General features: G+C 39.2%; 1 protein-coding gene and 2 non-coding genes across 3 annotated transcripts in view; all 3 read right to left on the bottom strand.

The window, feature by feature from the left end:
- Positions 1-8254: 8254 nt before the first annotated feature.
- Positions 8255-27523, bottom strand: part of WDR43 (WD repeat domain 43) — a 42452-nt gene continuing 23183 nt past the window's right edge. Inside the window, exons 8-18 of the mRNA XM_037528285.2 lie at positions 26310-26481; positions 25471-25557; positions 24126-24257; positions 22638-22769; positions 17411-17497; positions 15596-15627; positions 14282-14345; positions 12078-12191; positions 11519-11588; positions 10339-10388; positions 8255-10236 (exon numbers count right to left, since the gene is read on the bottom strand). Of these exons, the coding sequence (XP_037384182.1) occupies positions 10060-10236; positions 10339-10388; positions 11519-11588; positions 12078-12191; positions 14282-14345; positions 15596-15627; positions 17411-17497; positions 22638-22769; positions 24126-24257; positions 25471-25557; positions 26310-26481 (1117 nt within the window). The 3' untranslated portion in view covers positions 8255-10059. The remainder of the gene's footprint in view (positions 10237-10338; positions 10389-11518; positions 11589-12077; positions 12192-14281; positions 14346-15595; positions 15628-17410; positions 17498-22637; positions 22770-24125; positions 24258-25470; positions 25558-26309; positions 26482-27523) is intronic.
- On the bottom strand, positions 23785-23859 carry LOC119260026 (small nucleolar RNA SNORD53/SNORD92). Its single transcript, XR_005128666.1, has one exon. It is a non-coding gene; the product is annotated as a small nucleolar RNA SNORD53/SNORD92 (small nucleolar RNA).
- On the bottom strand, positions 24576-24653 carry LOC119260025 (small nucleolar RNA SNORD53/SNORD92). Its single transcript, XR_005128665.1, has one exon. It is a non-coding gene; the product is annotated as a small nucleolar RNA SNORD53/SNORD92 (small nucleolar RNA).

Genomic DNA, 27523 nt, shown 5'->3' on the forward strand with positions numbered 1-27523 from the left:
TGGACAAAATAGGGCCTCCCCTGGTGGCGCAGCGGTTGTGCTTTGGGCTGCGAGGCTGCCTGCAGCCTCTGCAGAGCCGGTTCGATCCCTGGCTGGCAGGTGAGGGTCCCACATGGCGCGCAGACCTCTCCTGCCGCCCGCTGCTCCCCTCAGCAGTGTGTTTCGTTGGTCTGCCTGTTCTGTTCCCCACTCTGGCTCTGGTGAATTCTCTCACCCTCCCGCGCTTCTGACTGTGCCCAGTGCTTGAATGAATGAATGAATAAATAAATAAATAAATAAATAAATAAATAAATAAATAAATAAACTGGACAAAATATATGAAACAATTATTTTCTGACATTGGATGACGGGGGAGCACTGGGATTCCTAAAACAAGGAAAATGACGAGGAGAGGCCTACAAGCGCCCTGGCTTTCATTGCAGGGACATGCCAGATTATGGAGCAAGGACAGGAAAGCCCAGTCCAGCCCTGTTGAGAAGACAGGAATTGGGGTTCTGCAACTGGAAACTGCAGAACAGAGTTCTGGTGAAGAGAGAGGCAGGTAGAAAAACAGCTCCAAAAAATAATCTGCCTAAGAGTCCCCTTGAGTCTTCATTGAATACTGAGACGTTCCCGTGTAGAGTGAGATTTCAAGAGGTCACACAGTTGCCAAGAAACAGTGAGCTGAACAATTCCCTGAGTTTGCACAGCATTTACGTTCCCACTAAACAGAGAAGCGTGTCCTGCTGGTAACTCAGGGCACTCATCAGAGAAGTGGCAGGGTCAAGCATATTGTGATTGTATCATGAACCTAGAGCCATCACTATAGAAATAAAACAAGGGAGTAGAACTAAGAAGCCAATAGCAAGGATAAAGTTGAATTTTAACAATACTCAATCCAGGGGCCTCCCCAGTGGCGCAGTGGTTGAGCGCTGGGTTGCGAAGCTGCCCGCAGCCTCTGCAGCACCAGTTAGATCCCTGGCTGCTCCCTGGCCACCGGAGGAGGGTCCCACATGGCGCGCAGACCTCTCCTGCCACCCGCTGCTCCCCTCAGCAGTGTACTTCGGTCCTTCTGCCTGCTCTGCTCCCCGCTCTAGCTCTGGTGAATTCTCTCACCCTCCCGCGCTTCTGACTGTACCCAGTGCTTGTGTAAATAAATAAATCTTAAAAAAAAAAAAAAATACTCCATCCAAAAATCAAAAAGAGGGGAAAAGGGTAACAAAAGAGCTAAAACTAGTAGAAACTTGAAAAATGGTACTCTTAATCCTAGTCATACTAATAACTACATTAAGTGTAAATAGTCTAAACATTCAAATTAAGAGAGTGAGACTGTATAAAAACAAAACCTGGTTATATGCTGCTTAGAAAAGAACATACTTTAGGCCTCCCTGTTGGCGCAAGGGGTTGAGCACGCACTGTGAAGCTATTGGCAGCCTCTGCAGCATGAGTTTGATCCCTGACAGGCCAAGGAACTGCCCACATGGCACAGCAGACCTCTCCTGTCATGCCTGCTGCTCCCTCAGCAGTGTCTTCAGTCTGTCTGCCTGTTCTGTTCCCCGCTCTATCTCTGGCGTATCCTCTCACCCTCCCACGCCTGACTGTACCCCAGTTCTTCCATAAACAAATCTTTAAAAAAAAATTTGTAGGGTATGGTGAAAACAACATCTAGAGGGAAAAACAAAGCTTTCAATGTTAACCTGGAAACAACCCAAATATCTATCAGTGGAGGAATAAACAAATTGTGACAGATCTATGCAATGGAATACCACTTGGCAATAAAAAGAATAACCTGTAGATACATCAATGAATTTCAAAAAATTTGTTGAAATCCTTCATTGGAGACCCAGAGTCAAAAGAGTATGTTCATATGACTTTATGTATCTGAAGCTCTTGGAGAAATTTCTATTCGATAGTGATGGAAAGCATTTCAGTGATTGTCTCAGACTTGTGTGAATGGGGGACATTTGGGATTCACTGGGAAAATGCACTGGGAAACCTTTTGGGGTGATGGAAATTTCCTATCTGGATTACAGAGTGGTTATATAGATATAAATATTTGTTGAAACCTACTGACCTGTACACTTTAAATGTATATTTTTATTGACTGCAAATTGTACTTGATTAAAGCTGTTTTAACAGCACCATGAATAGTAGAACAATATGTCTTTACTTGGCCTCCTGGTACCTCACCTTTGACAAGACGCTAAAACTATTAAACCTAAATCTATTCAAATCTTAAGATCTGGACTATTTCATACCACTGCCATTAAAAAGACTAGCAACCGGGCCTCCCTGGTGGCGCAAGGGGTTAAGACGCAACCTCTGAAGCTGTCTGCAGCCACTGCAGCATGAGTTCGATGCCCAGCCAGGGAGCTACACACAAGGCGCAGCAGACCTCTCCTGACTCGCCGCTGCTCCCCTCAGCAGTGTATTTCTGTCCATCTGCCTGTCTGTTGAATCCTCTCACCCCCCGCACCTCTGACCTGTACCCCAGATCTTGTATGCATAAATAAAAATAAAAAAAAGACTAGCAACCAAACCCAATGAGTGAATCTTAACTAGATCCTACTTTGTAAAAAGCCAATTGTAAAAGATATTTGGAGACACTTGGGGAAAATTGACTATGAACTAGATATTAATAACATTAGGGAATTACTGTTTGACTTTTTGGGTACCATGCTGGTATTGTGGTTATGTAGGCCATAACTTTTAAGAACTTCACACTGAAGAAGTTAAGAATCAAGTGCTATTTCCAATTTATTTTCTAAAAGACCAGCAAGAAAAAATACACACAAAAATGAGATGAAGCAAAACACTGCAAAAATATTAATACGGTTTAGCCTGAGTGCTGTGCATACAGATAATTATACTATTTTTAAAACTTCTTCATATATTTAAAATTTTTGTAAGTTCAGAAAAGTGAAAACAATTCCACTTCCCCATAAGCTCATTGACAAAATGTAAAATCATGGCTTTTGCAGACAAAGTCTATAGGGAAAATTAATGCAGTTGGTATGACATGTGTGCTTTATTGCTGATTTTGGCTTTATTATCACGGCTTCACTTTTGAAAGAAATGCAGAAAGGGAAACATCAATTCAAGCTTCCTCTGCTCGAGGACTGTTACAGACCAGCAGCTGCTGCTGCTTCTCCCATCCGCTGGGTCTTTTGTCTAACTGATGTTTCCAGTCCAGTGGGGAGTGTGGCTGCACCAGGGGTGTCAGTAGACCCCTCCTGCCCGTCCAGCTTCTCTGGAGGGGTCAGTCCTGACCTGGAGAGTCAGTCTCCTCTTGGTCAGCATTCACTTCTGGGCCCTTCTAGTGAGGCATATTGCTGGGCTCAAGATGTTCAGAAAAGAGAGCTTGCAGTACCTTGGGGTTTCTGGGTCAAGTTCAGGAAGGGTACAAGAACACACCCCCACATGCCGAGGCAGTCGACCCCAGAAGAGGTCAGGAGAAGCAGCTTTTTCCTCAGGATGCTAGAGCTGCAATAGGAAGTTTACACGAAGCAAGGCTGCCACCTAGTGGCTGATTTTTTGCATTGCCATTCCCAAGAAAGGAACCAGGACAACCCAGCAGAGGCTGGGGAGGATGCCAGGGCCAGCGTCCTGGCTCTAAGGGTTTTCCCCCACAAAACTTAGCAAACTCAGGTGACAATAATAAGCAGCACATACGTACATTCCAAATCCCAGGCACTGAGTGTCTAGTGAGGGAGAAAGTACTTTAGGGACACCCGAGGAAATGCTGCCACAGGGTCTCCTTTCCTGAAACTCATTATGGGGTTTCTTCAAACTAGGTAGTTTCTCACACTTCACTGCATCAAGCACCTCAGTTCTAAGGTGTTCAGGTATAGTTGCAAGTTTCTAGAATGCGCCTATTAAGCATCTATCTGCCTCTTACTTGCATCATTCTTGCTTCCTAGGTCTTTTCCTCGAGGCCTGGGTCACTCGAGTGAGAGCAATAAGCAGTGTACTCGAGTCCTCAAATCATTCTGCTCCCGGGCTAGGAACGGACGGAGCTCTCCTGTCTCACGGCTTCCACGCACTTCACTGGTAAGTCAGTAACAGAGACTTCATTCTACTTTGTGTTCTACTGATCTCCCCAGGCAACTCTAAGTGCTGTGGCCCCAATGCCAGGGACATGCCAGCACGGTCAAATGCAACCAATGTACAGAAAGAAGAGTAGGAAAATAACGCCCTTCATTAAAAAGATTCCCAACAATGCAGACGCTCACTCCTCCCCCGTCCTACCGGAGTCCTACATGCACACACAAAACTTTGCAATCATGAGCAAACAGCCCAGCAGATATTAAGAATCTTATCGACTTTGCCTAAAAGAGATGTTGAATAACACACACTCCTAGAAGAGCAAGTCCTCCTCCCAAAACAATGACTCCAGCCTGAGGCAGATCAAGAGCCACCATTTTCCAATTAAAAAAAAAATCATTGCATGATAATCCTATTAAACGAGAAAAGTATGTTTTAATTCCATCATATTCTATGATGAGATCAATTCTCCTCATCGACTGGTTTATCACAAGCTTAATTAAAATTCCCAGTGGGTTTATTTTTAATTTGAAAGTTCGTCCATACCTTGCTACAGCCACACTGAGGGAATCTGACAGCATCTACTAAAATTTAAAGTGCACATGAGCTATCACCAAGAACTCGCCCGCTACACCATCCTAGAAAGGCCCCACCGTGTGCACAAGCAGCAGACATCGCCAAGACAATTTTTATTTTTCTGAGAAATCAGAAGCCCTCGTTGTCTATCAGTCAGGGAATAAATGGTTCAACAGCATCACCCACAGCAGTAGGTCTCAAAAGTGAACTCAAAATGTCAGAACTACGGGCCTCCCTGGTGGCGCAAGGGGTTAAGACACAACACTATGAAGCCGTCCACAGCCACTGCAGCACGAGTTCCATCCCTGGCCAGGGAGCTACCCACATGGCACAGCAGACCTCTCCTGACTCACCCGCTGCTCCCCTCAGCAGCGTATTTCAGTCAGTCTACCTGTTCTGCTCCCCGCTCTGTCTCTGGTGAATCCTCTCACCACCCCGCACCCCTGGCCTACACCCCAGTTCTTGTATGCATAAATAAATAAATCTTTTTTTAAAAAAAAAAAAAAACGTCAGCACCACCACCAGGAACTGTTAGAAAACTCATTCCTTGCCCAGTGATCTATGTCAACTCCAGCCAATCCTGATGCGGTTTTTTAAAATGAGGTAGTTCTGAATTACTAACTTGGAAAGTCCTCCAAGAAATACTGGGTAATGAAAAGTAAGTTCAGGTGCAGAATGTCACATGTAGTATGATACCGTTTATGTGGTGGAAAAGCAAGCCCTTGTTTCCCAAAAGCACATGTCTATGCATGCAAATACAAAGATTTGGAGGAATCCAAACTCTAAAATTACCATGGGGAAAAAAAAAAAGAGATGAAATTACAATGGCTATCTCTGCATGATGATTGCTAGTGGGGAAGGGGACCAGCGATTCTGTGCAGTTAGTTTAGTCCTATATGTAATGTTTTCCCTTTTTTGTGTGGGACCCTCGCCAGCAGCCGGGGATCGAAATGGCGCTGCAGAGGCTGCGGGCAGCCTCGCAACCCAGCGCTCAACCGCTGCACCACCAGGGGAGGCCCTTTTCATCCTTTTTTTTTTTTACAAGAACACCCATTGCCTTATACCAACAGCAAGCAGGCAGGAGAGCTGAGCCAACGCAGTGTGTAAAACTCGGCTTCCTCGGGCGTGGAGCAGATGGAGGTAGGTGGAAGAGAGGGTGTTGAGAGGCAGAGAATACCCAGCTCTCCTGAGCAGCAGTGGTGACAGGTAGGGCTACAACATCACTCAGGGGCTGTGGGGAGAGACGTCAGGGAGGACAGGCGAGCAGAGGCCAGCAGAGGGCAGCAGAGGGCCGACGGCACCAGGGCCTCAGCACCTGTGCTTCTGGTGTCCCTGTCTCTGCCTGACTCGTGTGAGTTTTTGAAATTATGATATATTTGTTTTGCTTATGGTACCTATAAGCTTTTGTTCCTTACAACCAAAGAATCTTTAATATCAAATAACGAAAAGACAAGAAATACTTAAAGTATTTCAAAGGTACAAAGACACTAACAATTAAAATGAATTATAAAGCTGTAACTGGAAAATAATTTACTGGCACGAGAGGCCAATGGAATAGAATGGGTAGCTCTAACAGCCCTTGTACTTGACAAGGCGAGCACAAGTTTATGTCCTATTGTGTCAAGGTGCTTTGATAATTTACTATAGACTGGATGGCCTGGACCACTTCTCTCAGATCTCAAAGTTCAAGGTGCCAGCAGATCTGGTACTTGCTTCTTGTGTGCAGATGGCTATCTTCTCTGTATCTGCATAAGGCAGAAAGCAGAGTAAGCTAATTCTGGCCCTGCTTCTTAAAAGGGCATTAATCCCATGAGGATTCCACTTGGGGCTTCAACACATGAACTCAAGGGGGACACAAACTCAGTCCACAGCAAACAGTATATGACAGCGTGGAGAGCACCAGTGTGTGGAAAGAACCACAAGTTAGAGCCTCATCTCAAAGATATACTGAGAGGAATCTTCACATAGACATAGCAGTAGCTTTCACATCTTACCCACAGAAAAACATCTATACTGCAACCTTACGTGTTTGTGTGTGTGTATATGTATACACATATATATATATATATGTGTGTATACGTGTGTGTATGTGCATATATATATATATATATATGATCACAAATTTGTTTCTTAGATATAACCATAACCATATTGTGCTGGTACTTAATCTGGGGCAAGCTGCCCTCTAAATGAGGATTCACCAGTACAAGTGAAAGAAATCACTGCTGACGGGTATCATGAATTTGTATTTTAAGAGAGAGGACGAGTAAATAAACTTCAGTCCTTCCTACCTCATGGTTGGGATCCCTTGGGGTTCTTCTGTTAATACAGGAGGCACCGGGTCTGGGAGGTCTTCCTCTGTACATTCACTGTCTCGGGAAGCTCAGCCATAACCTGCATTCAACACCAGCTCTCGACTTCTTTCCAGAGCGCTTCCAAGTCAACTTGCATCCTAATAGGTCTCCATAGCTCAACATGTCCAAAACGCAATTCCTGATCTCGTCCCACAACTGCCCCACCCATGGCTTTGCCTAGGTATGCGAGCAAAAACCACTTGGGAGTCACACTTGGACTCACACCTCATAGGAAACCCCATTATCTCTAACTCCCAAGCAATCCCAGAAACCAAACAACTCCATTACCACCACCTGGTCTAAGCCACCAGCATCTCTAGCTTACTCTCTCCTTTCTCACTGTTCCAGGAACATGAACCTCTTCTTGATGTCTAAACCTTTACTCCTGTTTCCTCTGCCTAGAATACACTTCACCAGATACCACTTAGCTAACTCCTTCATCTCCTACTAACCTCGGTTCCAATCTTAACCTCTCAGTAAGCCCAACACTGACCATACGGTTAATTGTGCAACTGTATCTCTTGACCCCAATCTCAATCTCCTCACTCTATACCCACATAAGTTATGATCTTCTAACACAATATAGAATTTACTTTCTCTTACATATTATTTTCTTCCCCTCTTACTAAACATTCACGCCTGAGGTAGTTCTGAATTACTAACTTGGAAAGTCCTCCAAGAAATACTGGGTAATGAAAAGTAAGTTCAGGTGCAGAAAGACTTCTTTGCCTTCATTCAGTAATGTGTGTGCCAAGCAAGTAAGTAATCCTTGTTACATGACAGGCAACCAATAAATATTTGTTAAATGAATATAATGCGAATTAACTTCCATAGGTATTACTTAAATAGCTTTTATATTATGTCAACGTGTCCATGTTCTCACTACCAAGATCCCATTTCTGACCATCAAACACCCCTCTGCACTAAGCCTTCACAGCCCAAACCTAGAGCCAACATGTATGTCACCACATATTAATATGTTCAGTATACCCATCTATAAACATCTAAAAACAGTTTTTACAAATTTATCTCAAATGCCAACATCTATTTACTATTCTCAACAAAACTTAAATCCAGAATCTAATCATAATGACTCATTTACAAATCAAATCAAAAACACATGTAAGGGTGAACAATCTGTATTAATACAACTAAATGTAACATGAATCTGTGAATCGATCATGGATGGTTAATTTTTCTAAGAAGTTGAAAAGAAAAATCAATCACAACCACAGACACCACCACAGACCAAAGTTTGTTTGGATTAGGAGTGGACCAACAAAGTCAAATAACTGAAACTAGAAAATTCTCTTTGTAGCAAGCCTAATTGTCCAAACCCAAATACAGTCACCACGACACCGTTGTACCCTTCACTTCCGCAGGCAGGGTCGGGTGCAGGGACAGGGCTCAAACCACAGAACAGGGCCTAACACAACAGCACACGCGTCAGGGCACTGTAGCTCTGGTTCATGGACGCGCCACCTAACCAAGGGGAACTGCGTCAAGAAACCACCACTATATTAAGACAAAGTTATTGATTCTTTCACTTCATTACAAATTCTGAGTTACCTAACAGGCCTTGAAAGCGTCCATTATGAACACCAGTAGAAAAGAGAGCCTTTTGAAAACCTCACACCATAAGGCCTACCATGTAGCTGTGTTCCTCTAACACACCACAAGACAAGCACTGCGTAAAGATGAGTATTTATTCACTTTACAAAGAAGATGGTATTAAATTGCCATAAACAGCTCCATTTATAGACAAATATAACTGTACATTACATCAGCAGCTGGCTCAAACTTGCTTTCCCAAAATGCTAATATGGCTCCAGTTCTATTTCTTGAGCACAGAAATCTGCTCTGCCACTGATGTTATTAAAAATCCCTCAGATAATGGTTTTGTGGTTTACATATTCACAGGTAGGAAAAAGGAACCCATCTCCCCAGCCCTTCCTTAGAGTTGAACTTTCATCTGCTTGTTCCCTAGAGAGCACTAAACAAATACTGGCTCATTCTTTAAAAAAAAAAAAAAAATTGCTAATAATTTGAAAAGGCTTTTGTTGCACACCAAAATACTTATTTATACATACATAAAAAACCTTGAGTCAGATTTATTATTTTAAAGGTAAACAGATACCCTAACACTGCCAAGAGTGGGTAATGAAAAGGAAGGAAAAACATTAAATTACTTAATTATAAAAATATTTTCTTTGGAAAAAAATTCCAACAAGGTTATCATATCTAAAACCAAAGAGAAAAAAATAAAAAATTGTTCTTTGATCCATTAGTAAGTGAAATAAAAATGAAAACCCCTTCAAAAGCAGCTATAACTGAATTTTTTAAAAAGTTGCAGGTAATGAGCACTTGTAAGTCTATACACTAATGATTCTTTACAGGCAACTTCCAGTCAAGAAAAGTCCTTAATATGACTAATTCTTTAGTTTTTTAATTATCATAATTGTGTTTGTGTGTTTTTAAAAAATATTCCATGTGATAGCTTAAAAAATAAGTGGCTGTTTTGGGGAAGCATTTCAAATATTCAATCTGACTCAAATCAGATTATCACAGTTGACAGATAAGCTAGGGAAACTGGTGATTTTATTTTTTTAAATCACAGTCATTTTTACTCATTTTAAATTATCCCTTCATATTTTATGAAAATGTAACAAATTAAAAAAATTATTTTCACTAGTGCTGCTTTGTATCTGGATTTGATGAAAGATACCAACCTGAGATAAAAGCTGACTCCTTCCCAAAGTCCAGTTCTTCCACCCCTATATGGGAAATGTTTGCTCACTTATGTCAATTCTTGGTATCGTACTATTATATTATAAAAATATACCATATATTGGACACATGTCAGTACATTGCAGAAAATGTGTCTATTTGCTGTGTAAATTTTATTAACATTCAAATGAAACGCTCTTATTTACACAGTTAAGTCTGGGGTGCTCAGGACACAAGGCGGCACGGGCACCACCACTAGGAATTTGGAAATGTGCAACAGTCATTGGCATCCTGTCACAGAGAAAACCCTCCCCAGAAGAACTCGGCAGCATTGAGTAAGTCAGAGTTTATATAGTTCAGTTGGTTTATTTTTCCATCTTCATTCTTCTTCACTTTCATTTTCAGGATCTAAATCAGAATCTCCATTTAATTCTTTCTCACTCGTCACATCTCTGTCCTCACCATTTTCTTCAGCATCCTCATCTCCCTCTTCACTCTCATCATCATCATCATCTTTTTCACTTTCTTTCTCCTCCTCATCTTCATCCCAATTATCCTGATAGAAATATTAAGGAAGAAAGCCATTCATGAAGGTCTTGTTCTTACAAAGTATCAATATATAAAGGCAAATTTATGTACCAAAAAACTAATTACTCACATCAGAATCCTTATCTGCTATTTCATCATCAGATTCTTCCTCAGAAGATTCTGGAAGAGGTAAAAAAACAGATGGCACAGTCCTGAAAACTAAATATACTCTGAGAAATATTATATTTAGCTATCATTCACCTAAGAAGTTAAAAAGTAACACTAATATCCCTAGCTGCATAAAACCACATTTATATTATTTTATCAAGATCTTACTAAGCAGGACAAAGTACTAAAATCCCATCATGAAAAACTAAGCCAGGGATATAAAAGGAAAAGGGGGGCGGGGCAGAGAGGGGAGGAAATCCTTGTGCAGGGCTAATGGACATATAAAATGGCTCAGCCACTATGGAAAATAGTAAGGCAGTTCCTAAAGAAATTAAATTACTGTATGATCCACCAAGTATACTTTGGGGCAGATAATGAAGAAAATCGGAATCTTGAGGAGTTATCTGTACCCCCATGCTCATCAATAGGTGAAAGAAGAAAAAATGGTGTGTGCACACACATATGCACAATGGAATACTATTTAATCATTTATGAAAAAGCGAAATTCCACCATTTGCAACATGGATAAACCTTGAGGGCATTGTGCCAAAGTGAAGTAGTCAGACAGAAAAAGACAAATACTGTGTATTATTTACATATGGAATTTTAAAATGTTAAATTCACAGATAGAGAAAATAGACTGGTGGTTGCCAGAAATGGAGAGTGGGGAAGTGGCTGAAGGTAAAAGGTGCAAACTCCAATAATGACATGCACACCTGGTAACCACAAATAACAATACTATATTGTATATCTAAACTAAGAGCACAGAGCCTCCCCGGTGGAGCAGCGGTTGAGCACTGGGCTGCGAAGCTGCCTGGAGCCTCTGTAGCACCGGTTCAATCCCCGGCCACCGGGTGAGGGTCCCACATGGTGCGCAGACCTCTCCTGTCGCCCGCTGCTCCCCTCAGCAGTATACCTTGGTCCTTCTGCCTGTTTTGCCCCCCGCTCTGGCTCTGGTGAATTCTCTTACCCTCCCGCACTTCTGACTGTACCCAGTGCTTGCATAAATAAATCTTTAAAAAAAAATAAACTAAGAGCACAGATCTCAGAAGTTCTCATCACAAGAAAAGCAATATTTACATATGGTGATAGTTATTAACTAAATGTTCCAATTCTAGATTCCACCCTACATCCCACATTACCTTCTTCATATACCAATTTAGCCTTTTGTTCAGGACAAGTCATTCCCTTTGTTTTTTCTGATGCTGTAACCTGAAAGAAAATAAAGTGCTATTATGAGACAGAGGTTAACCATAGGTCAAGTATCACAACCACCACCACATCTTAACTCCCCCAATCAGTAAATTCACCACTATAATAGATTACCTTAACACAATGTGGACCAAATATGGGTCAAAAAAATAATTTAGCCTAATACAAGAATTATTCTGCACAGCTGAAAAAACTTCCAAGGTGATCAGAATTTCTTTCAGTGTCAAAATATAACTATATAAATATCCTGTAACTTGGAGTTTACAGTATCACAACATCCTAGCTGCATTAACAATTATTACAATATAATGTGTTGAAATAGGCACAATGTCAAACATATAACACATTTCCAAGTTAAAGAGTACATCCTGATTTACTAATTTCTTACTGAAATAGAGAGCCTTTAATGTTCATATAAATGATTCTTATTCCTCTTTTCAATCCTATCACATTAAAAAATTTTAGCACAAAATAATTTCATTTACTCACTTGTGTGATTAGAAGAATAAGTTTGCCATGAAGGTGGGAAAGTTTCTGAAAAGTCTTTACTCTGCTTTCCATTAACTGGTATAGTGTACCCAACTGAGGTACCAGGTCAGGCAACTAAAGAAAATAATCATTTATACCATTAAAACATAATATGAATAAACAAACATGCAAGTCACATTCAGATCTATCTGAGTATTCATCTACTAGAAAGTACAGGATCCAGCGGCTGCTTGTGACATAGCCTAAGAACACCTCAACTTTTCAGAGGACTTCAGTACAAATAATACATTTTGAAAAATAATGAAAGGTCACAAGAAGAAACTGCAAGGCAGGACAAATTGTAAGACAGGACCAAATTATTTCAGAAAAGGTCAATACAAAGTAGTAATTTAAAACATCCTTACCACTTGTATCTGGGCTAAAGAGGGCTTTCCTATGAGCTTATTCTCTGATAAGGCTCCAGCAAATGGGGAAAACTTTTCACAGCTTCTAGAGACCAGCAGGACAAAGCGACTACACAAAGCTGACCTTATTTCAAACTTACTAATAAAGAATCCTCTGAACTGTGCCTCAGAAATTAAAACAAGAATTTCTTTTATTTGTTCCTCTAGAACTACAGAATATGGGACCCAACTCTCCACACTTAAATTAGTCTTTCCTTGCCCTCCTTTCTGACACTTTAGTGGAAATACATGTTTCACTCAAATGTTAAACTTTAAACAGACATAAAAAGTGGAAAGAAAGAAAGGAACATTTAATGTGATAATATTTCAATTACCATCATCTCCATTTTATTTGTCCCCATTCAGACTATGAGCTCCAGGAAGACAGGAATCACAGTGTCCTGTGAATTACTAACTCTCACGTGCCTAGTATAGTCCTTGGCTTAGAGAAGCTACTTAAAGATAATCTGGTAAGGAAGAAAGAAATGAAGGCAAGGTGAAAGGAAAAGCAGTTTTCTAAGGAGAAAGAATGACTGCAGACTGTGAAGTCCTCCCTATACTGTACTTAGTTATCGTCATTTGTTTTACCATGACCTAGGTTACCAAAGTAGTAGTTAATTCCAGAAAGGATTTTACTACAAAGTATCCTATGGCACTTTTTGCTTCTAAGCAAGTAACTGAAGCCACAAAAATAAATGCTACCCTGTTTATTAGCCGGCATCCCAATACCTGACGCTTAAGGTGAATTTCCCATGCCTATCAGCATGCCACTCAGCCACGCCACTCACCATGGCCCCCAACTCATTTCCCAGGGTCCCTGCAAACTGGGAAACCCAATACCCATTCTTACTGTTTCTTGTCTCCTCCCTCATTCTAACAGTTTGGCAGCGATCTGCACGAAGGAAAACCTGCTCACCTCAAAATAGGTTATCCAGTAGTTTTGCCTATTTCAAACTACTAAAGGCGAAAGGAGCCTGAGATGGACAATGACACAGGGAGTTGGTAAAACTGCTTAAGAAAGGGAAACCATAGTTTAAAGAGCAATTAAGAATTTTCAACTTATCCACTGATAGGTTTTTAAAAAAATCTAATTTAAGATATAAGGTAATCGAAGAAAAGAGTAAACTTTTTGCTGGATTTTATTCCGAGCTTAAAATATAACTGATTTAATGATGCGGTAAAGAAGTCAATTCATACTGTGACATATGAAACTTTTTATTTTTCGGGTGTTGCGTTCAGATTTTATGCTCCCCTCTCCAATTTGCACAGATAACCAAAAACTGACAGCAGGCCCAGCAAAACATCAGGTATTAAATGTTTATCTTATTTTTATCATGTTATTTTTTATCCTCCTGGGACAAATGGCAACTATCTTAGCATACATATAAACTTTAAAAACCTAAGTCTTTAAAACTTAGGAGGGAATACATAAAATATAAAGATAAATTTACTAAACAGGTTATGTAAACAGAAAAACATCTGAAGGTTAATGTTTCGATATGTAACTTCTCTCCTTCCTCTAGCTCGTCTTTCAAAGTTCTCCATAGAGTATAAATTACTTCTAAAATCCAGGAGGAAGAAAACCAATTATTAAATGCAAAAATGGTGACATGATGACAGTGCACCTAGGGGAAAACAAAATCTCTAAAAATGGAGCTGATGGTTGAAGGACAGATGGAGAATGATTTCATGAAGCCAGCAGTTTGCAATCCTTAGCAAAACCAAACAAACTATTCAGTAACTATAGCTGAAAAGACTTACCGTGGATAAGTAGGATGCATGGACCGTTAATACACATTTTAGCCACTGAACCATTAAAACAGCACTAGAAAAAAACAAGGGAAAAAATCCATATAAATTAATGTTCATGAATGTAAAGTAAGTACTACTGGTTATAAATTAGAAAAGACAGGCAAAACGACGGTCTATAAATAGTATTATGAAATCTGACAGTCCTTTCTTACTTTCACTTGAGTCTATCTAGATCTGTGTAATAAATGATCCTCTGAGGAAGTTGGGGGAATAGGAGGATGCACTGCAAAACAGGACAACAATCTCTTCTAAAAAAATTCAAGAAAAAAAATCGATAATTTATTTCCTAATTAAGCGACATGAGGACATTAAACTGGGCTCAAATGACATATTTTGTGCTAATGATACTTGAGCCAATCATCTATTCACCATCAAACAGCTAAAGATATCCACACCAATATTAAAAGACAAACGCAGACCAAAAATGTGTAAGACGGGTCTGATTCATGAACTCTTGATTTATTCTGTCAATTCCAAAGGCTAATGGAGCCTATCAGGAATAAAATGACTTTTAAAAAATGGGCCCTCTCTGTGGTGCAGGGGTTAAAGCCTCAGTGCAATCAAGCTATTGCCATCCAATGCAGCATGAGTTCGATCTCCGGCCGGGGAGCTAACCCACATGGCACAGCAGACCTCTCCTGTCTCACCCGCTGCTCCCCTCAGCAGTGTTATTTCAGTAGATCCACCTATTCTGCTCCCCACTTTGTCTATGGTGAATCCTCTCACCCCCTGCACCTCTGGCCTATACCCCAGTTCTTGTATGCATAAATAAAATAAATCATTTTTAAAAATAAATAAAATGACTTAAAAAAGAAAAACTATAGTGTAGTCACTGATATTACTAAACTATAAGCAAAGGACCTTTGAGGTTATCAACTTCCTATTTAAACATTTATTCATCAAGTTATTAACAAAAAAGATCCACAGAATTTAGTCTTAAAAAATATTTTCATATTAGCTACCACAAGTTGGGCAATCTTATATGTCATGACTAGTACTGAATCATTGAGACTAATTTATTAAAAGACCTGTATATGAAGCTGAAAAACCTACATGGGAGCTTTCTAAAGGAAAGAAAAAGCCATTAAAGTCTTATAAATAAGAATCACTCAAAATAAGAGAGAAGAATAATATTTAACACTTAAAGACTGTTAGAATTTTGAGTGACTCAGTAATTTCAGGCTGTCAAACATTGCTGTTTTCAACAATCACATATACGATAATTATAAAAACCAGGCTGTTTAAGTCACCTGAATGCCTTACCTATTGGGATGTCCTTGCAATCTCTTTGTAAGCTGAAGGGGAGAAAAAAGTATTAGCATTTCAGAGGTAGCCAATCTCCACAATTCTCACAATACATACACCCATATAAACAACGGGAAAAATATAATTAGGGTATCATCATACCTAAATTATTCCCAAGTTTTCTAACTCCATTATAACATTATTCTAGGGATGCATTTTCACAATAAGAGCAACGTATCTGGGGAAAAAAAAATCTAGGCTTTTATTTTTTAAATGAATAAATGTCCAGAATAGGCAAAACCATAGAGACAGAAAGCAAATCAGTGGTTGCCAGAAAATGGGGAGTGGTTAATGAGTTGGCGATTTCTTTTTGTTATGACAGCAGTGCAACTGGTGGCTATATTTTTAAAAAAAAAAAAATCAACCCCACTCTGCATTGTATACATCCAAAGGGTAAATTTTATGGTGTGTGAATTTACCTCAAAAAAAAAAAAAAAAAAAAAAAACATAGAACAAAAATCCAAATTGGGCAACTTTTGTTTTTAGAGTACCTAACATTTCGAAAACAGGCTTTTCTAATATATGTATGATACTGGTTTTTTTTTTTTTAAATACAGTTTCCTTTACCAGCAACAGTAAACCACCCAACATCAAAACTACTCTCATAAAATGTCTGCATGTCAAACAAATGTGACCCAACATAGCTCCTAATTACAAAGAATCCACTCTATCTTTAGGCCTGATTTAATCAACATTCTTTTATGGCAAGCTTCAATCACATTGTCTATACTTCTAAGAGACAGTAAGTTTCCTATGATTATAAATTATTTGTACTCAATATGACATGCCTTGGTAAAGTATACACCTCCAAGTCCAGGGTTTCCACTCAGTTTCCCTTGGTTCCACTCACAGCCTGGCATGGATTGTGCACAGGTTTCCTGTTCTCTGTCCTCTTGTTTAGCTGCTACCTATATCTCTCTTAACATCCTTCACGGGGCCTCCCTGGTGGCGCAGCGGTTGAGCGCTGAGTTGCGAAGCTGCCCGCAGCCTCTGCAGCGCCGGCTCGATCCCTGGCTGCCGGGCGAGGGTCCCACTTGGCACGCAGACCTCTCCTGCCACCCGCTGCTCCCCTCAGCAGTGTACTTCGTCACTCTGCCTGGTCTATTCTGCTCTGGCTCTGGTGAATTCTCTCACCCTCCCATGCCTCTGACTGTACCCAGTGCTTGTATAAATAAATAAATAAATCTTAAAAAAAAAATCCTTCACTGGAATTACTGAAATGAAGGCAGAATGAGCACCTATCTAAAAGAAAGGGAGTTACTCCTATACATAACAAGGCTGGGTAATCTTAATGCTTTAAAATCCGTATTGCCAGATACACAGATTAATAGCCCTTCTGCAATTCAGAAAAACCAATATACACATAGAAAAGCAGCTTCATGTTACGATAAGATCTCTCACAGGACATGGTGAGAGAAAAAAAAAAACAGAATGAAAATCTGGGGGCTCTATGTTACCATTTCTCTAATAATCATTCCAATGTAGATACCATTCTACATATACACCATTCTATTGTTCATTTTTTAAAGTTCCAAATGCTTTTCAGACAAATAGAAGAAACAACTTGCCTTTGGTAGAATGAAAGTAAAAATGCTAATGACACTTCCTTTACTAACTCCCCAATTCATCAATTTCACTTTTCTTTCTAGGTATTTAGGAATTCCTCCTAGTTACCTATCACCCACTCTCTAAATGCCCTGCTTCGTTACATACTGGATTTTTCTTTTTGATTCACAACATCAGGACCTTGAAAGGAAAGGATAACTCAGTTACCTCTTGCAACAACGGAATTACAGCATGCAGGGGCATCCTTAACACAGTCTTCTTTATTAGGTTTATATTCCTAGTTTGAAGTACTTTCTGAAAGAAAATAAAAGGACTATCAAGACAGGCATATTCCAGAACTAAAGACACAACTGTCAGTAAACATTATTAAAAAGAACAAAGCAATTAGAGCCATCTGAATTCTAGCAAATACAGGGTAGATGGACTGAGTGTGTTGTACTGTATCTTATGGCAATCAGACAAGTACAGTCTTCAGATATCAGGACTTCTATTCTGAACAGCTTCTCTAAAATTCTAGTCTTCTATGAACTGAGTTTTTATATTAAACAAATAGCTGTAGACATTAAATAGAGATACATAGCAATGTATAGATGTTTCCAAACCTTCATTTTATGAAATCAAGAAATGTATTCCCACAACAGTGCACAATAGATACCAAAGTCATACTTAGCAAACAAGTCTTTTAGTGTCAACTTTTTGATAAATTTTTAAGGCAATAAAAAAGATCGTATGATGACTGCTTGAGTCAAAACCCTCCTGGGGTCCATCAATAGGCAAAACCCAGTCTCCACCCCAGATTATTGAAAGACAGAGTGATTGACACTAATTCTGCACAGGCCTTTCAACTTCTCCAAACTCCAGATGTTTCATCTAGAGAAGAGGGGGAAAATGTAAGAGCTCTTTCGAGTCTCAAATCTTCTGACTCCCCTTCCTCTTGAATATTTTTAAATACTTATTCAGAAGGGTCTATTCAGAAGGTGACAAATGCTCTATCTTAGTGCTTGTTGTTGTCACAGAAGTCATGCTCAGAACACAAACAGCAGAGGTTCCCAAAGGCTACAATATAGAAAGTTTGTTTTCAACCTATGTTAACAGTCCTAACCAGCTTATCCTTTCAGAACGCCCTATGGATTTTATTTGCTCATAAAAATATCTTAACACCAAGCCCCTCTGAATTCATCTATTACTATTTTAAAACTAGCACATAACTGCATAGTTTCTTACACAAAAGAAAATGCCTTATACACAATCACCGGATAAATGAATAGTCGACTAGAGCTGATTTAACCTAATGTTTTCATTTTCAAATAAAATGAAACTTCAAAGTAAAATAAGTCAATCAGAATGCTAACAATAATTCAGGTGCTTGATACTAAACATTCTCCAATCTCCTCTAATCAGTTATTGCAAAGTTTCAATGATATACCAGTTACAGGAAATACTCTGTCTGAACCAGTCAGACATACTTTTTAAAGACATGATCTGCTTTTGTTGAGGTCCTCAAAGTTCACCCAAACCACGAGGCTTAACAGTCTTAAATGGCCATGTAGGATAGTAGCACTTCAATTTCTACTACGTTTGGTTAAGAAACATGGTGGGGGGAGGGAGGGACATGTAGGGCTGAAGGTTTGAAAAATTTGTAGTTTGTAAAATCCTGTAGCATTCCAAATGTAAAATGACCACATAATTTGCAAGATAAACTGGAATACTTCTGAGAATGAAAGGAGCCACTATTTATTACACCAAGATAAGAGATAAGCAGAACTGTCACAGGTAAACAGAGAGTATGTATGGCTTAGCTATTAGAAGTTATTACAAATTATGGGGTAAAGAATTTTTAACAAGGGCCTCCCCAGTGGCGCAGCGGGTTGAACACAGTGCTATGAAGCTGTCAGCAGCCTCCGTGGCGTCAGTTCGATTCTCAGCAGGCCAGGGAGATTCTCCCATGGTGCAGGCCTCTTCTGTCTCACCTGCTGCTCCCCTCAGCAGTGTATTTCAGTCCTTCTGCCTGTTCTGCTCCCCGTTCTATCTCTAGTGGATTCTCTCACCCTCCCTTGCCTCTGGTCCGTACCCCAGTGCTTGTATAAATAAATAAATCTTTAAAAAAAAAAAAAACTTAAAAAGTTTTAACAAGTTCAGATAATTCTTACGCCCACTAAAAACACTCTCTGATAGCAAATAAAAATAGGCTATCCTAAAGCAAGTGAAATGATGATGACAGAGAAGATGTTGTTATTTAACTTCTGTTAAGACTATTAAAAAAAAACAAACCGGGCCTCCCCGGTGACTCAGCGGTTGAGCGCTGGGTTGCGAAGCTGCCCGCAGCCTCTGCAGCGCCGGTTCGATCCCCGGCTGCTCCCCGGCCACCGGAGGAGGGTCCCACATGGTGTGCAGACCTCTCCTGCTGCCCGCTGCTCCCCTCAGCAGTGTACTTCGGTCTTTCTGCCTGCTCTGCTCCCTGCTCTGGCTCTGGTGAATTCTCTTACCCTCCCGCGCTTCTGACTGTACCCAGTGCTTGCATAAATAAATGAACAAAAATAAATCTTTAAAATAAATAAAAGATTAAAAAAACAAACCTATAAATCACAGCTATAACTACCAAAAAGATGGTATTGAAGATGGAATTTTTCTTTTACAACTTTACTGTATTATAACAGAGGCATAAGTAGTGCACATTTAAAGTGTGCTATTTGGTAACTCTTTCTGCAATAAACCTGCTCCAGATTTTCCCTCCCTGTCTCTCAGCCTCAATGTACAAAATTGGCCACTTGCACCTTTGGGCTGATCCACATGTTCATTACAGAGTAGCTTTCCTGTTAAGTCTATGTCCCTCACTAGACAATCAAATACTTCCAGGCCAAGAAATATTTTGTTACTGTTTATATTCTAGTATATTAAGACAATATTAGATATATAAAAAACAATAAAATGTTGGATGAAAAGATTAGTGTACTATTTGATTGGTTTGACATAAACATTTATGCACAAAGACTTTAATAAACATTCTCTCACCTGAAGTCTCTCTGGGCCTTCCTTCCATACCCCTTCCCATACTGGTCTATATTTTCTGGAATTTTTATATGAATGGAATCATCATGCAATAAATGTTCTTTTTTATGTAGCTTTTCTCACAGCATTAGCTTGGGATGCATCCATATTGTTGATGAATTGACAATATGGCTACATAAACAATCAGTTCATTCATTCATTTGTTGGGGGACATGACTTCTTTCCAGGTTGGGGTTAAAGCAATAAAGTTGTTATGACCATTCACATCAAAGTCTTTGTATGAACACATTTTTCATTCTCTTGGTAAATACCCAGGAGTAGAAGGGCTAGGTTTAACGTTAAGTATCGATATGTCCTTAAATTTAACTACCAAATTGTCTTCTAAAGTAACAGGACAATTTTACATTTCCACCAGCAGGACCTTAGGGGTTGCCATTGCTCCATGTCCTACAACTTGAACAGATTTTGTCCAGTACACAAAGTTTTCAGGATTCAACTAGTTTCCAATTACTTCTACTTAATATAACGTATCAAGTCAAACCCTTTAATAGTGAAAATAATGAAATAGGCCATACATGCAGTTACATGTATAAAAAAAACAGGTAAATCCTCTGTAATTTAAGAAGTGCTTTCATAAGCACCATTTCATTTGTCCTCCCAACAAATCTACAACACCTGATTAAAGCACACACTGTCTTTACCTTTGACATGTTCTTACCAAAAAATTCTTTTTTAAGATTTATTTTATTTATTTATGCATATAAGAACTGGGGTATAGGCCAGAAGTGTGGGGGGATGAGAGGATTCACCAGAGACAGAATGGGTAGCAGAACAGGTAGAGCTACTGAAATACACTGCTGAAGGGAAGGAGTGGGTGAGACAGGAGAGGTCTGCTGCGCCATGTGCGTCAGCACCCTGGCTGGAGAATCAAACTCATGCCGCAATAACTCAATAGTGTTGAGAATCCAACCCCTGCACCACCAGGGAATCCCATACCAAAAGATTTTAATCTGAATCTCTTCGAGGGTCTAGATTCAACTATCAATGTACAGGAAATAAGGACAAAGAAACATGCTAAATCATGCCACTTACTGAGCTGTATGACCCAATTAAATGGCTTTTTAGAGGAGGCAAAATCCAGAATATGGGAATATCTACAAAGTAAATAACCTAGCTTCTCCAAAAAATAAATTGCAAGACACTGGAGAGGCACATCTACCAAATATTGCATGAACTTCACTGGAATCCTGTTTTCAGATGTGTGAACATTACTGAGATATGCAATAATTGTAAGGAATGACGACTACTTTTTCTAGGTGTGACAATAAATTATGATTATGTTTCTGAAAGGAGCTGCTATCAGAGTTGAAAAGGGAAACATCTATGGATGAAACACTACATCTGAGATTTGCTTCACTATAACTTGGGGAAGATAGATCAAACAAATGCAGATATGACTGGGTCATGCTGATTTTTTTTTAAACTGGGTATTAGGTTGATAGGGGGCCACTGTGCTATTTTAAAATATTTTGAATGGTTTCTTATAAAAGTAGAAAGAAAAAAATAGTAACTGATTTATTTGTACCCACTGAACAAGGGTTCAAACATAGATAAGTAGGCAATGATGACAGGTATCTGTATTACATTTTTAAAATACCATCTATATTTCAAAATACCATCAGAAATCAGTGTCACTGATATATGTTATATACTAAAGTCACATCACTAAGCATCAGTAAGAATTGCACCTAACGAAGGTAAACTGTTGCCATCTGATTAGGCAGTACTGAAATCCAATTTTTTACACTCAGTTCCTCTAGACAACATCAAATTCTGGAAATTAAGAGAAGTGAGTTAAATAATGTCATACAAGCAGTCACCAACTTACAAGCACAGAAATCATAAACGCCTCCTTTTTTACATACAGTTTTTTGTACTTTTACCTCTAAATATCTCACAACACAACCCCCAACCCGCCTGAATTTTTCCACCAAACCTCCTACCCATTGCCAAGGTTTCACCTCACTCCCCCTCTCACGGCCAGGGGGAAATAAGTTTCTGGAATCCAGAGTAAAAACTCAGGAACGCATTTTCCTATAGAAAAAAATATAAATTGTGATCTAGAATGCTGAGTATTGTAATTCAGCTACACTATGTTTATATTAGGCTTTTGTAATTAAAGCCTCAGAACCCATAACAATTCATAACATTATTTCCATGAGAAAATGCATTCCAGGTTCAAAGCAATTCAGTACGCTCTTTGTAGGTTGGTGACTACTGTATTATGCCACCAAGTGATATATATTTGAGGAAACTCACAATTCAAAATGGCTACATGACTATTCACTCGGCGAATGTGCTAGATCAATCATTTTTTAAGAAAAATTACCATCTTAATTCATTTAAAAACTGCCAAAATACTTACATTAAGCATGTCGAGATCATTGCTTTCTAAACCCTGTGCAAGAAGGACTGGAAAGCTGTTTGTCTGTGGTAGGTCTTCCTTTTCTTTTTTTGTTTCTATATCCAGTGCTCCTAGGCGTTCTTCAATGCTAACCTACAGAACAAAAACAATCTTTTAATGTTAAACCAGACAATGTCTAACATAGTTTGGTCAAACTACTTGCCCTCATGTCTCTGGAGATAAAAAAGCATGGACTGATCCCCACCTCAACCCTGGAAAAACACAAATACAAACACGCTCTTTCTCATTCCAAGAGTTCATTACCATAAAACCAAGTCTGGACACAGGTGTAGCATCTGCAATCCAAGTTTCTAGATTCTAGTGGGAAAAGCCATGATCTGCCCAAGAAGCCATGAAATATAATTCATAAAATTCACTCTATAAGATTCAAAAAAAGCAAAAATCTGGCATCTGATCACAAAAGTATAAGAAAAGACATTATCATAGAAGCTTCCCCATATATTATTATTCCTTGCCATCAACCCTGTATCTGCAAAAGGAAACAAGTATCAAAAGAGCATAAAGACAGCTATGTTCCCCAAACAACTTATGTCTTCTTTTTTTCTTTGTCAGTTACAAATGATGTTTTCCAGAAACATGCTAATCAGTCAAGTTTTCCCAACAAATATTTAAAATTTAAGTGTAGATACACATGATGCCATCAGTTCCCTTATTAAAACAAGTCCATATTCTGCCAGCCCCTTGGCAACTAAATTAAAATGCGAATGTTCTATGACTACCAAAGGAAACAGATATGCTTTGGTCAAGTCCCCCATTTGCATTATCTTATGAAAAACAAAAATGGTAGAAGGTTGGCACCTTGATTTTAAATAAGCATCTTGTTACTGAAGATTAGATATTGTCCCCAACCCCGGAACCAATAAAGACATTTAAAAAAGGTAAAGAAACATAAACAATCCTTCCCTAATGATAAAATGGTTAAAACTGTAGTTTACTTAGACAAGAATGATTAATGTGAATGGGAGATAACACAGGACTCTACATAGACAAGTACAATAACCAAAGGAGGGCTCTGGGAGTTGAAAAGCTGAAGTTTGTAAGTATAATAACTTTTTAGAGTAAACAGCACTCACTAAGCCAGCCAGAATTGCTCAGACAGCCAAGAGAAGAGGCATCATTGGAACTCAGCAACAAGCGAAACCAATGAAAGTCATCACAGCAAGTCCTGGCTTAATTTATTCGTTTTCCAACTATTAACAAGTGGCCAAAACTTAGTTAATAAGAGTTTAGTCTCCTTTAATAGCAGCCAAATAATCTTATTACAAAGGTCATAATTTGGAATTTTGGGACATACACTGCTGGGGACAAAAAGGAGTTCACACAGTAAATTTCTTAAGTTTCACCACTGGCTCTATGCAACACATTTGTCAGAATCTCTCCAGTAATCATAAATTTCAAACTCAATTATGGTCAAAGTGATTATATTACCTCATTTCCCCCTAGCTTCCTCTTGCTCTCTACTTCCTCAGCTCGTGGCGGAGCAGACTTGATAGTAGCACGATGACCAGGGATGCCGGGCACCAGAACTTTTGCTTCAGAATTTACCACTGGGGTTCTCACCTATGTTTAAACAGCAAAAGAAGAGGGGTGACAGAGTAAATTGCACCTTAGTCCTTACAAGATGTATCCCCAATGGAAAACAACTTGAAGTTTTTCTACTGGAAAGCTCAAACTATCTTAATATGAGTAAGATAAACTTTCATTGAATGTTAGCAAGTTTTTAAATAATCTGATCATATCTCAAAGTTTGCAATGCTACATGAGAATGAAAACCAGAAAAAACAAAATCTACAAATTCCATAAGGACAGTGATTTTAAAAAGTTCAAGAATGAAGCTGTATATTTAATGACCACCTCCAATCAAATATTTTGCCAGAAATGCTCAGACAGCCAAGAGAAAGGTGTCATCTCTGAAACTCAGCCAGAAGCGAAACCACGTGGGTGTCATCACAGCATGTCTTGGCTTCCCGTCTCTCACTATCATTGCCAAACATGTGATACATGCATGTAGATGGCACGTTATATTCAAAATAAGCAACACAATAATGCTCTTTGTATGGTGTTAAATTCCAGCCCCATCAGTTTTTATTCAACCTGAAATACATTTCTCTCAACAGTTACACTACTCTAAGAATTGAGACTTTTTAAGTAATTTGATAAATTGATAATGAACCAAACATATTTCCCTGCCCAGATAATCATGCATAAGGGCAGGAAAGAACTAAATCCAAAGCAGTCAGTTTCTAGTCATCTATACACCCATTCATTCCACAAATCAAAAAACAAAGAAATTGGGCCTCCCCGGTGGCGCAGCGGTTGAGCGCTGGGTTGCGAAGCTGCCCACGGCCTCTGCGGCGCCGGTTCGATCCCTGGCTGCTCCCCGGCCACCAGAGGAGGGTCCCACATGGCGCGCAGACCCCTCCTGCCGCCCGCTGCTCCCCTCAGCAGTGTACTTCGGTCCTTCTGCCTGCTCTGCTCCCCGCTCTGGCTCTGGTGAATTCTCTCACCCTCCCGCGCTTCTGACTGTACCCAGTGCATGTATAAACGAAACAAAACCAGCAAACAAATAAATAAAGCATGCCTCTATAAAAAAAAAAAAAGAAATTAAGTTTTACAATCTTGACATTTAAAACTTAACCCACAAAACTTATAAGACAAGCTCATGAGGAGGCTATAAAGAACAAAAAGATAAATGAAAGCAGTTTAAACATAATATTACAAAACAATTCAATTATTCAAGTCTTTTCTTACTTCTAATGTATGAATCACTCACCTTTGTTATAGCTGTTTCTACTTTTGGGGCCCAGCAGTTTGAAATGTCTCTTACTAAACACATATGAGTTTCTTTGGAATTTAAAGCCTGGGAATATAATTTTAAAAGACAATAGGAGGAGAAAAAAGAGTCAAACAAAGCAACTGGGAATACAAATAATATGATAAACAAATGTCTGTGTATTTTTCTAAAAATACAAAAAGTAGCAAAAGCTTCCATAGAAAACCACTCACACTGATCACCACTCAGATTGATGGTGGCTGAAGAAAATGGGTAAATTCCGAAGATGCTGAGCCTTATGTTTACTTTCTTCAGTTACATACTGCTCAAATGTTTCACATTTATAGTTTTAAAAGTTCAACACATCTTTTTTAAATGGGACAGATTTTAAAGAAAGCACATCAATCAATCCTTATAAAAAATAATCTGTACTCCATGTCTCTGTGTCACATTTAATTTAGGTCTGTAACATGGTTTGTTTGTTTTTTAGACATAATGTTATTGGCACAGTGAATACACAACACTATACACTATAGTGTAAATATAACTTTTACAGGAAATCAAAAAATTCACATGACTAGTTTTATTGTAGTGGTCTGAAACTGAAATTTCTCCAAGGTACACCTGTATACACCAGATTTCAAAGACACACTACCAAAATAATGCTTTCTATGTTAAAATAATACTTTGAATATATTGGGTTAAGTAAAATTATCGTTCTCACAAATTGAAATAAACTACTCATTGAAAAATTCTTCAGTTTAGAAAAAATATATTGTTTTCTTCTTATGTGTTCCAATAAACAGAAGAATATATCATTTAAAATAACATCTACTTACTATTCGTTCAATGGTAGGCTGAAACCAATTGCCATATACAAGCAACAATGACATTTTGTCTGAGCAAAACCCAGCTGCCAGAATCGGGATGGGCTTTGGTGTTGATTTCTTGCCTTTCCCAGGTGTTGCTATCTGAATGGTGCAATTTGAAGTCAAAGGCTTTTTACAGTATCTAGAAATGAAAAACTTAAAGATTAGAAAATTTGAAACAACTCATGCTAATTCTTCGAAGCTGACACCAAGTCATGAAATGTGACCTTCGTCAGCCCTCCAACACTACCATATGGAGGGCCCAGGGTGCCGAGGACACTTGTCAAGACTTCATCTATCCCCACCCTGCCAACATTCATGATTTCACCACCAAACTGCCTTAAGAACTATCTGCCCTCCCATCCCACATTGTCAATTCCACCCCCAAGAAGCCCAAGCTCCCAAATGCATTCTCACTACCCCAAACTTCAGCCCCAAATGGTTCTGTACATGCCTTATCTGACCAGCCCCATCTCCAATCACTCCTAACCTAGAAAGCCTCACCTTGACCTCTGCAATGTAGTTCCAGAAACAAAATTATCAGCAAAATTATATCCTCCATTTCTTCTAGAAGGATTCTCTTCACTTTCCTGCTCTACAATGGCTCATCCCTGTAGTCTTCCTGTTATAGCTGTTTTCTCTCCAACACCCTTTGTGCCAAGGGCCTTGGACATGATCTAAGAGAACTCCTTGTTCTCTCCTGACACACCAAAACAGTCTAGTCCCTCCCTCTTTCACCTCTGAAACTCGTGAAACTGTCATCATATAATCAGCTAACTCCCCCTTCCTGACATCATCTAAATATCAATGGGTCACTTCCCCACATTTCTTGAAATTTATTGGCTCACTGTCATTCTGTACAGCACCAGCCCTTAGGAACACCTTTCTTTGGTGTTTGTCCAGCAGGAATACTTTTTGATACTTTGGCCTCTCAGTCCCTTAACCTGCACACTTCCTCCAATCCTGTCCTTCACCATATCTCAGTCATTCACAGTATGGTAACTCTACAAGCATCTCTATTTGGCCTCTGTTTTGGTTTTTATGCCTCTATAGAGTATTCTCAACACATCAGACAAAATGACAGAAAACTCAGGTTAAACCTATCATTTATCTGCTTAAAATTCTTCAATGGCTTACTATTATCCCAAAGGATAAATACCCAAGTCCTCATGATGGCCCACAAT

The sequence above is a fragment of the Talpa occidentalis genome, unplaced genomic scaffold, assembly GCF_014898055.3.
Source record: "Talpa occidentalis isolate TD23 unplaced genomic scaffold, MPIMG_talOcc4v2.1 talOcc4.5, whole genome shotgun sequence".
Classification (NCBI taxonomy): domain Eukaryota; kingdom Metazoa; phylum Chordata; class Mammalia; order Eulipotyphla; family Talpidae; genus Talpa; species Talpa occidentalis.